Source organism: Urocitellus parryii, chromosome 8 (assembly GCF_045843805.1).
Source record: "Urocitellus parryii isolate mUroPar1 chromosome 8, mUroPar1.hap1, whole genome shotgun sequence".
NCBI classification, from domain to species: domain Eukaryota; kingdom Metazoa; phylum Chordata; class Mammalia; order Rodentia; family Sciuridae; genus Urocitellus; species Urocitellus parryii.
The window spans coordinates 21,835,969-21,848,051 of NC_135538.1; the positions used below are offsets into that span (position 1 = coordinate 21,835,969).

Genomic DNA, 12,083 nt, shown 5'->3' on the forward strand with positions numbered 1-12,083 from the left:
CAAGGATGTGAGACCAGAATTAACTAAAATTTCCATTTTGATATGCTTTAACTTTTCCAATAGAATTCTGATGTGCAGCACAGAGTGGACTTCTTGACTACTCATTAGTTCAATGCCATGGGAGGGTAAACAGACTACCTTTTGCTACCAAGGCAAATGAGAACTGGCCAAAGACTATACTATAGAGGGCTAAAATCTCAGTCTTTCCTAAGACCTATGTAGATAGTGCTTTCCTGAAAAGACAGTATGTTCTGCTCATCCTTGTATCCCTAGAGTCTGGGGGAATATTTAACATATTTAACATGTAAAGGCTTTAATGAATCATTACTGAGTGACCCACTGGGCAAATCCGTGTATCATCTGAAAAAATTTGCATTCTCTTTCACTAGAAAATTTTACACTAGACTATAAGTTGAGGCTTCAATAAATAATGAAAATGTCACCAATGGGGTATAAAGCTTCAATTCTAAACCTGATTATGAATGTAATAGTGGTAAGATTATAAATGTAATACTGATTATGAATGTAATACTGATGAGTTGGGTCAAGACAGATATTCCATGTAATTCTCAATAGATATAATTGACTCTGCTTTACTAGTGAGGGCACTTGGGTTAAACAACTTGGCCAGAAAACAAGTGGCTAAGAATCACACCCAGCTGCCCAGCTCCAAAGTGGGCTGTCTTCTCTCCATCCTGGATCTTCCATGCTCCACCCCATGGGGATGGTAACTCAAGTGAGCCTACTGGATGGTCTTTTCTTGCTCTCCCTGTGTCTTGTAGGTGTTATCTGAAATCCATGTGTTGGAAATTTAATTCCCAAGCCAACATGGTAGGCAAGGCCTAAAAAGAGGTGATTAAATTAAAAGGGCTCCGCTGTCATGAATAGATAGTGCTGATATCATAGGAATGAGTTAGTTATCCCAAGAGTGGATTGTTTAAGAAGCCAGTTCTGCCCTCTCTTGCTGTTTTATGCTCCCTTGCCCTTCTGCCTTCTGCCATGGGATGATTTAGCACAAAGATGTGGCCTCTCTATCTTGGACTGGCTAGCAACTAGAACTATGAGCCAAATAAATTTCTTTTCTTTATAAATTAATTAGTCTGTGGTTCTATGGACTAGTAATACAAAATGTACTAAGAAAACCTGTCCATCATTTTAGGGCTGGCTCATTTATCTCCTTCAGTGCAGGAAATGAGGCCATCTTATCTTACTGTACCTGTATCTATTTCTAGTGCTCCACCTAAGCACATATATTGTAAAATTGAAAATCTTATTTTTAAAGGTGAATTAAACTAATAAAGCTTATAATTATTAAGGCACTCTCCCACCACTTCTTTCTCAGCATGAAGAGTTTAACAAACTACCAGATTGGTGAGATTCCGCACAGCATCCTGCCAAGTAATCTCACAGAAGAGGCATTAACTTGATTGACTGATTGACTACTGATTTTTAAAAATGCAAGGTGTTATTTTTTTGTTTTTCTTTTCTTTTCTTTTTGAGTCAGGGTTTTGGTATGTTGCGCAGGCTAGTCTTGAACTTGGGGGCGCAAGTGATGCTCCAACTCAGCCTCCCATGTAGCTGGGCCTATAGGTGTGCACCACCTTGCCTGGCTCACAAGGCAGAATCTTTATTTTTTTTTTTTTTTATATTTATTTTTTAGTTCTCGGCAGACACAACATCTTTGTTGGTATGTGGTGCTGAGGATCGAACCCGGGCCGCACGCATGCCAGGCGAGCGCACTACCGCTGAGCCACATCTCCAGCCCACAAGGCAGAATCTTAATAGGGCTGTGAAAGCGGCACTAAAAGAGAAGGATGGTTTTAGATAGGCAGGTGTGTTTATTTGAGAGCAGAGATGGAAAATATTTACTTATAATTGTTTTTTTTTTTAAATAAAATATAGAGTTCAAAAGTTAAAATATAAAACTCATTTTAACATAATAGTTAAATTACAAATTTTACACCTATTAACTTACTATATAAAATACATTATTTAGAATCTGATCAATGTATATTATGAAGTGGTTTATTTTAAGGTAAAAAGCAATAGAAACTCAGAACAACTTGCTGTAAAAATGATTGGCCTGTGTTATTCTCATTCTAAAATAAAATACATAATAACGCTATATGATTTTAGTATCTCTGGGCCATAAGTAATACTTCATTATTCTTATTTTTCTGTTAAGTAGAAAATATTATTTTTTGAAATTATTAAAAATACTATGCACTATGTACAAATATGGCATAACAAATTCCACTATTATGTATAATTATAATGCACCAATTAAAAAAATACCACACACTAATGTGCATTTTAATTGTTAGTCTCTTGTTTTTGAATTTTTGGATATTCTGATGTTTGTCAATGAACACAAATCACTTGTGTTTGTATAATATACTAGATTTAAACAGCATATTAAATTGTTGCATTCTTTTCTATTTTCTACCATTAATTTATATATATATAATTTAAATATATAATTAAATCAAATATGTAAATATATATTCAATATATAATTAAATATATATTGTTATATAAATAAAATTTAAAAATTCTACCTGAAATAAATTCTTTTAGAAAACACTTATGGAACCCCCCGCCCCCCAACACACACACACAAATCCAGTTCTGAAAATGTCCTTTACATGTTAAAAAGTCTCAAGGGAAATGCAAGAAATGTCAGAAGCAAATGAGTCTCCCCTGTGAGTAGGGAAGGGCTCTGGCTCTGCTCTGGGTCTTGGGGTTGGATCTGCAGGGGAGATGTAAAAGTTCTGTGCCTTCAAAATACTAAGCCTGCAGGAAAACCCTGACCAAGCCCATGTCCCCTGCAGCCTAGGGATCTGACACAAAAAACATATTTTTATCTCAATACATTTTTATAAAGTCCTCTCTATTATAGTTTGAGATGAATGAGCTTTATCTCCCAATAACAGAACCAGCATTAGGAAAAACTATTCTAGGGTATGAAAAGCGTAGTTTTTATATGAGGGTCGTTAATCACTTGGATTCTCACTGCTTGTACAATTTACACCTGTTGCGATATTTTTATTCATTTACCTGGCCCTTCCTGCCTTTCTGGAGTTCAGCATTTGCGTAATAAGACAGCTGGTAATGGGGGTGTAGCAAATTATATTTTCCAAAGGTGGCTAAAACAATACCCTCAGTGCACATGTTTTTCTGTGAAATGATCTTGCCTTTTCCCTGTCTAGAGGTAGAGCCAATTCCCTTTTCCTTGAATCTGAGCTGGCCTTATAACTTGACTACAACTAACAGAATGTAGTGGAAGTAAAGCTGCATCAAAAAAGGCCAGGTAGCTTTTACCTGGCTCTGGAACACTGGCTCTGGGGGAAGCCACAAGTAAGAAGCCTGGCAACTGTGGGAGTACATGTGCAGGTAGGTAGTTTGGTGGACAGCCCCAGCTGAGCCCAGCTTCTGAGCCATCCCCACCGCAACACTAGGCACAGTGGAGAAGCCATCCTAGACAGTCCAGAGTAGCCCATCTGTCAGCTGAATGACATGGAGTGACTTCAGTCAACCTCAGGAGAAGCAGAGAAACTGCCCAACTGACCCCTGACCAAATCTCAACCTATGAAATCTGAAAAATACAATGAAATATTTTTCATTATTGTTGCTGCTTTCAACCACTAGGTTTAGGTTTTTTTTTTTTTTTTTTTGGTACAGGAACAGTGACTGGAGCAGGGCCAATTGGAAGCCACTAAATGAGGGGTGAGTAGCCAAAGGTCCACAGATGAAAGAAAAACACACACAAAGGTGTACACCATTTCTTGCAGAACGGCACACCAGATTCCTTGATTCATCCTCTTATTGAAAAGAACATGCTAAATGTAGCATTTAAAATATTGTCTTCAGCTGGGGATATAGCGCAGCTGGTAGAGTGCTTGCCTCAAATGCACAAGGCCCTGGGTTCTAATCCCCAACACCATCAAAAAAAAAAAAAAAAAAAAGAAAAGGAAAAAAATTGTTTTCAATGCATCCTAGAGCTTCTAAAACAGCCAAAACTATTTTGATAAAAAAGGGTAAATGATGATGAAGCTCAGAGAATAAAGTAGACAAACTATGAAACTGTTCTTAACCTTGAGGGCAGGTGTATTAAGCCTGGTGAACTTGAGAGGTCATTTTGCAGCCTGCTGAGATGTAGAAGACAAGAGACTGCCTAAGTCAAATAATCCTCCCTGTATAAAGTGGGGACCGATGGCATACTCCAAGGACAGCAAAGAAAACTGCACACAGATGTTCAATAAGTAAGGTAGGGGTGTGTGAGTATAGATGCTAGTTGAGAATTTGAATCCATGTCAGCCAACATGCAGGTTTGCAGCCAGAATTCACAGTCAGTCCTAAGGTAGTCTAATGTAACTAATTTTGAAAATCTCATTAAAACATACTGTTAAATGGAACAAATATTACAATGAAAGACGTTTCTTGAGATACAATCTCATAACAAAGGTTTTTGTCAGGAAAATATAGTTATCCTAAATACCTATGACACACCTGGAATGCAGGAATGAAAACTGATAGAATTATTAGAAAGGGGAAAAATCCAAATAGTAGAAGGTTTAACTTGTCTTATTAACAGATCAAGTAGACAGAAAAATAAGGATAGAAAAATCTGAATAACTAACCAGCTTGACCTTATAGACATATTTAGAATACCACACCCAGAACTGTGGAACACATATTGTTTTCAAAGATATATAAAGACATTTAAAATTATTGACCACATACTTTAAAAATCCTAATACATAAGGCCACACCCCAGGCAAATTAAATCAGGATCTCCTCATACATCCTCATTTTTAAAACTCCCCAGATGATACCATTATGCAGCCAACTTGGCAAACCCCTGATATACAGGGTAATTTATAACCTCCAGTGTTTATTTTAAAAATTAAGGAAGGCCAGGTGCAGTGGGCCACGCCTGAAATCCCAGCAGCTCAGGAGGCTGAGACAAGGGGATCCCAAATTCAAAGGCAGCCTCAGCAACTGAGAGAGGCCCTAAGCAACTTGGCAAGATTTAGACCTAATCAACTTAGCAATATAAAAAGGGTGGGGATATGGCTCAGTGGTTAAATGCCCCTGGGTTTAATCCCCAGTACAAAAAAAAAAAAAAAAAGAAGATAAATCTTACTATATAGGGTCTCTAACTTAAGTTAGAAACAAACAAGTTAAATAAAGCCAGAAAATTTAGAAGGAAGGGAAAAAAAGAGCAAAAACAGTAATCTCTCTTTATCTGTGGGGGATATGTTCCAAGACCTCCATTGGATACCTAAAACCATGGATACTGAACCCAACATATACTGTTTTTTCCTATGCATAGTACCTATGATAAATAAAGTTGAATTGATAAATGGGGTATAGTTAGAGGTTAAAAACAATAACTAATAATAAAATAGAATAATCATTCTATTACCTGAACACAAGCACTGAGGAACCTTGACAGTGGATTTGGTAACCAAGATGGCTACTAAGTGACTAACAGGTGTATACAGAAAGGATATGTTGGACAAAGGGATGATTCACATCCAGGGTGGAAGTAGTGGTATGTAGCAGGACAAATCAAGATTTTGTTATGTTACTGTTTGGGAACAGTATACAATTTAAAACATGGAAATTTCCATTTAATATTATTTATTATTAGTCAATTGAAACCCTAGATATAGGGAGACTTCTGTAACATAGAAAAGAAATAAAAAAGAGATTACCAACAAAGCTAGAAGTACACCTTACCCCTTCCCCTCTAAAATTAATTCCAGGTAAATAAAGAAATTTAATGTGAAAAACAAAACAATAAAGGTCTAGAAGACAGTATGGGGGATATATTTATGATTTTAGAATGGGAAGAATTCTTTTTGTTCTTGCTAGTACATTTTAGTTATACATAATATTGGGGGTTCATTTTGACATAATCATACAAGCCTGGAATATAATCTGTTCTGTTTCAGTCCCTGGTGTGTCTCCTTCCCCAGCCTCCTTTCTTCACTCTACTGATCTTCCTTCTATTTATTTATAGTTTTTTAAAAATAAGTGTTTTATAAATACACATAAAAGTGACATGTACTGTGGAATATTCATATGTGCACTAGCATAATTTGATCAATTTCATTCCACCATTTTTTTCCCATCCCTCTCCCTTCCCCCTCAATCTTTTTTTAATGCTCCATTGATATCCCCTCTATTTTCATGGGATCCCCCACTTTTCCCTTATTTTCATCTAGGTTCCATATATGAGAGAAAACATTATTTTCAGAAACAAAATCATAAGCCATTAAAAAGTCTGTTGAAACAACGATCTTAAGGCATCCCCTTTTCATCAGAAGATCCCATAAACAGAGTTGAAATATCAAAAAATGGGAGAAGATACATATTTACTTGCAACATATATAACTGGAATACATGAAAATCCTCTGTGAATCAACAAGAAATTGACTACCCAAAAGAAAATGGGCAAAAGACAAGGCATTTCCCAGAAGTGGAACCTTAATGCCCAACACACATACAAAAAATAGGTTTAACTTCAGGAATAATTAGCAAGAGGTAAAGCCCAAGCACAAAGAGGTGCTATTTCATGGGTGTGGTTGGTGGGTTGAATCTAGTCTGCTCCCTGTCTTTGTAAATAAAGTTTTATTGGAACATACACACACATCTATTCAATGACATAGTGTCTATGGCTGTTCTCATCCTGAAATGACAGAACTGAGAAGTTGCAAGAAAGATTGTATGGTCAATAAAGCCAAAAATATTTACTCTATGGCCATTTATAGAAGAAGTGTGCCAGTTTTCCATAGTTCACATATCTCTTTAGAATGATAAATTGAATAAGTTATGTTTTCTAAGAGAAAGGATAAACCCTGGTTCTGGGAAAGCCCTGTTCATCCAGGTTTGAATGAAGACAGGTTATATGGTAACCAAGGACTAGTTTTCCTTGAGATTTACTTGGAAGAACTATATTACTATTACTAAATACGTCATTTAAGCAGTTGAAATAATCAGAGACAGAAAACTGTTGGACTACTCATTAAGATCTGGCCCCCTAGGATGACCAAGTGGAAGGGGGGTGAATACGGAGTTTTGGGGAAAGCAGTGTGATCAACACCAACACCACTGAGAGTCTTGCCTTGTCTGCAGGTGTCAACCTGGCCCAGGGCTTGTCTGCCCGGCGGTCGTAGTCGGGAGAATCGGTGACTTCTACATACTCGTTAAACCGCAGGATCCTTCGAGCTTGTAGCTCTGCCACTGTGGGTCTCAGGCTGAGCTGCAGGAGGAAAGAGGGAAAAAGTGGAGATCAGTAAACCATTTATTGCTTCATGGTGGCAAGTTTTCTATAGAGAACACTTCAAAGTTATGGTTAAATAAGGTCACTTTCAGGTATCAAAAAAAAAAAAAAAAAGGCAGCATCATCTCGGGAATTTGTAATGAGAACTAGAAAGCAGTGTGCCCTAATTTTGGGGACTATAAAAAATCATCATTGTTAGATAGGTCACATCTTTGACAACATGAGCATTATACTATTTCCTTCAACTTGTCTGGCATGGCGATAAAGGTTTATCTGTCACCCATACTAGGAACATGCAGACCTGATAGTAACCCAGCTTCAGGATGGCTGGGTTGGTGGCTGAGTAGCCTACACAAAAGCGGTGACACTTTCAGAAATGAGAATAAAAATCTGTGCCCCTACTACACCAAACCTATATATTCAGAAATGCACAAATCTATGACACAGAGCAGTCTGGAGAAAGGGTCTGCCTACAGCACAGCCCCTAGACAGAAGGACCCTCATGCTGACATTTATCCCCTGCCATAAAGACCACACTCAAGATGACGAGGGAGCATTGCTGGAGAACTGCCCTGCCAGCAGCCTTCATGACTCCTGTCATCACCGAGTTCCTCCTTATGGTCTTTGTTCAATTCAAATTTATAATTATGATGAATCTTGCCAACCCTGTGGATATTTACTGTCCTTTCTTGGTCCTTTCTAAAATCCCAAGAATAAGACCAAAACAATTCTGATGGATGAATGAAACCTAGCCCTTGGTTGACAGGCATTATCTGCTCTCTGCTATTGAGAGTCAAAGCCTTTGGAGACTTTTTCCAGTTTGGAGGTCTCATAGTATTTCCAGACAGGATGGACTTAGACCTCTATTATACCTAAAGGGCTTATTTTCAGTACCTTTCCTCACTTTAGGTACTCTGTGTATAGCCAGACACTCTCCTCTTTGGACACATTCCTTACTTGCTTTGGCTCAGGGATGAGAACTGTGTCTGCGCTTCTATAGTGAAAAACCAGGCCCTTTCCTGGTCCTGTTTCCTCCTGAGAAAAACCAGGGATGGAACTGCATTAGAGCTCTAATACTGCAAGGATTCAAGGACTCCAGAAGGCCTGGAACCACACCCTGAGCTCACTGGAGCTGGGATAGAGCAACTGTAGCTCCTGACTTCATGCAGCTCTGACAGGCAATGGATAAAGGAGAGAATAATCAAAGTGGTGTGGTTGCATCCTGAGACGCCACATAATCTATACTGTAGTATTTTTGCCTTTCTAGAGCAGATGGAAATAAGGAGGAAAAGAAACCCTTGTGCCTGAGGACTGGTCAGAATGCAAGTCCACTGGTCAGTGGCCACACAGATCAGAAATTCTCCACTCAGTCTTCCCATGAGAACTGTACCAGTCATGGGGTAGCTCCCAGGATTTACAGGATGACTTTCAACCTATGGCAGGGAGTACTGTATGGTGGGGAAAGGTGGGGAGGTGCTTCATGGAGGGGCCGAGGTGGATTGAAAAAAAGGCTCTATGTATTCCAGAACTGAGCCCAGAGCAATGCAGAGGGACGACCCCCCTTGTCTGTGGCTGGTAACTCAAGGGCCACTGAATGCTAGCATCATCATCCCTAGAAATTAAATTTAAAGAGTCTTTCAGCTTGAGCACCATTTGACATTTAGAAGCTTTGAGGGGGAAAAAAAACAGAGAAATGAACTGAGGATATTTTCTTGCAAGGGGAAAAAAAACCTAAAACTTTCCAAATCCAGTCCCTATAACTTTTCCACAGGAGTGGAGTGTTTCCTGAACCGCCTTAGAATGCTTTTGCTCTGAACTCCTCAGCCAGCCCTCAAAAATGTGGGTCAGGCCACACACTTGACTGTGGTGCCATATTTTAGACACCCTGCCCTTTTCCAGGTATGAAAAGTATATCTGAAGAATTATTACAAGGATTTATAATGAAATACATACTTGGAGAGTGCTTAATTTCTCCAAATACTATTATTTTAACACAGAAAAAAAAAGAGTGATGGCTCTGGAATCAGATTTATATTTTCATAAATAAGTGGAAACAATCTTCTGAGTTTTAGAGCCATTTGTCGATTTGGGCAGTACTGGCAAACAGACTGTTGGACAGTCAAGCTCACATAGTAAATTACCCAGTTCTGATATGGAATAGTGGCAAATCTTCATAGTCACAAAATACTTTTTTAATATTTCCAAGATGACATGGAAAGTGTGAGCATTTTTTAAAACTATTTTTTTTTAAATGGAAATATATACATTTAAGTGTTAATAATGGTTCTCGGAACAGCAGATTTTTGTATGATAGTTACAGTGTTTTGTTCCTCTTTGTATTTTAAAAATATTTTTAAATTTTTACACAGAATATATTTTTTTCATAGTAAATGCAATTTAAAAACCTTTGATTAATAACCTTTTGAAATTAACATGTAAATTTAAGTGAATTCATTTCATATACATTGCATTGGTTTTAGTGTCTACAATTACTTAGTAGACTAATAGGAATAATTATTCCTCAACATCAGATTTGAAGAAAGTGGATATATATTTAAAAAAACACACACACAAACAACAAAGTATATCCCGTATATCCCACAACATGAATGCTCATTAGCAGCCACACTGTCATCACCTTTCGGCTGAGCCTGCGTTTAAGTTCCATTTTTGCTTCTTGTTCTTCTTCTTCATTCTTTTCTGTTTATGAATGGGGGGAAAAGCAAAATGATTTAGTTACTACAGATAATTTTACAATCAGAAAAGTCTACCAGGCCACAATTACTAGAATCTACCTGATACTGGTTGAACACTTCATTGATATCTTTAAAAAGCTGTCAAAAGATTTTGCAGAAAGATCAATCACACACAGACACACACACAGGGAGACACAGACACAGACACACACACACAGAGACACAGACACAGACACAGACACACACACACACACACACACACACACCACATGCATATATGTATATATAACTTTTTCCTTTGCAGGATTTATTACTAACTTTAACTTTTTTTTACTTCCTGATTCCTTGTTCTATTCTGAAAATCCCTAGGAGTGCTTAGAATCTGGTGAAAGCCTTCTATTGCTGAACATCTCATGGGCTTAAAAGCACAATTTACCAGAATTCAGATAAAACTTTACTTCTGGATCTGGCCTTTATGTAAAAAATCTGAGACATATTAAAAGAGCAAATTAAAACCATCCAATGCATGTCTGAACTGCTGCTTTCCATTCAAGTCCAACCAAAATATTTGATCTGTCTTCCTTGGTTTCCATAGAAGCTGAATGTAAGCATTTCTTTGGGCTTTACTTTCAAACCAGAATGTTCTGAATGGGGTTATGGTGTACTGTGGGTAGAAATTATTTATTTTCTTGTGACTTTAACTTTCCAGAGTCTTCTCTTTCTGTAGTGCTTCACCAAGTAGTACAACTTAATGCTGTCCAACAGATGGGATTTTAAAAAATGTTCAGAAGTTTTAAAGAAACAAACACCCTTTCAGCTTTTATCGGGTGCTTATTTAAGGAACTTCTTTCTTGCTTCCTGGAGCTCATCCTCTGGTGGACAAGTAAACACAGATTTTACTTTTTAGATACTAATGCTTATCAAAGATCATCTTTCAGAAAGTGATGTCATGAATTCAATGGAAAGAAAGTCACATTGTATAAGGGATCAACTAGAAAGCTAAAGAAGAAAAATCTATGAAAAAAATATGCATTTGTGTGTGTGTGTGTGTGTGTGTGTGTTGCCAGGGATTGAACCCAGGGCCTTGTGCATGTGAGGTGAGGCAAGCACTCTACCAACTGAGCTATATATCTCCAGCCTTAATTATATTTGTTTTAAGAATTCAAATAGACTTCCCATCATTAAGATTATTTGTATCATGAATAAAATATTACCATTTAATATTTGCAACATCTATATTTGTTAAATAAACAGGGTAATTCTTTCTCTCTCCCTCTTTTTTTTTTTTTTTGGGTGGTGCTGGGATTGAACCCAGAGCCTTGTGCATGCGAGGCAAGTACTCTACCCACTGAGCTATACCCCCAATTTAAACAGGGTATTTCTATGAATTTTCCTCCTTTAGATAGGAAAAGGTTTCTACATTCTTCTGAAATACTAATTTGTAAGAAAAAAGATGATCAGTCTGGTGATTTAGACAGTATAACTGAATATAACTGAAATCACCCACAGGACAAAAAATGCATAAAGTCCTATAAGTACCAAACAAATTTGATTACAATTTAATTTCTTTACCATGAATGCACTGTAGGTTTTTCATAATGAAGTGAAGCATGTATACTTACTCTTACAATATAACATAGGTTCAAGTGATTGCCTTATATGAATTGGATAAAGTTTGTGGACTATCAATTATACATAATAGACAAATGAAAAACTTGTGGTTTATGTGATTGAAACCAGAGTTTTACAAGGTGAGAGCTTTGATAATATTATTAATAAAAAGAAAAATATAACCCTTAGGACATTTTAGTCAACTCTTCCTACCCAGCCCTTATGCTATATTTTTTTAAGGTACTTTTCAAAGACTTTTTTTTAAAATCTAATACATCTCAAAGCTAACATACTGTGATTTTCATTTAATACATAAAATGACATTTCTTGGAAGGGAATATTAGTTAAGGCCATTGTACCACTAGGTGACAGCCAGTGATTTTTTTTTTTTTTTTTTTTTAAAGAAAGCCAGTTGCAGTTGGGGAATTAAGTAAACAGGATTTTACCATCTGGGAATTCTTTTCTGACATCAGGAACTGGCTTCC

At 37.1% G+C, this 12,083-nt stretch overlaps 1 protein-coding gene across 4 annotated transcripts in view; it reads right to left on the bottom strand.

Moving 5' to 3' along the window:
- Phactr2 (phosphatase and actin regulator 2) overlaps positions 1-12,083 on the bottom strand; it is a 136,171-nt gene that overhangs the window by 23,740 nt on the left and 100,348 nt on the right. For all 4 annotated transcript variants that reach the window (XM_026397601.2, XM_026397600.2, XM_026397602.2 and 1 more), the window contains 2 exons: positions 9,930-9,991; positions 7,133-7,270 (listed from right to left, as the gene is read on the bottom strand). In XM_026397601.2, the coding sequence (XP_026253386.2) occupies positions 7,133-7,270; positions 9,930-9,991 (200 nt within the window). The remainder of the gene's footprint in view (positions 1-7,132; positions 7,271-9,929; positions 9,992-12,083) is intronic.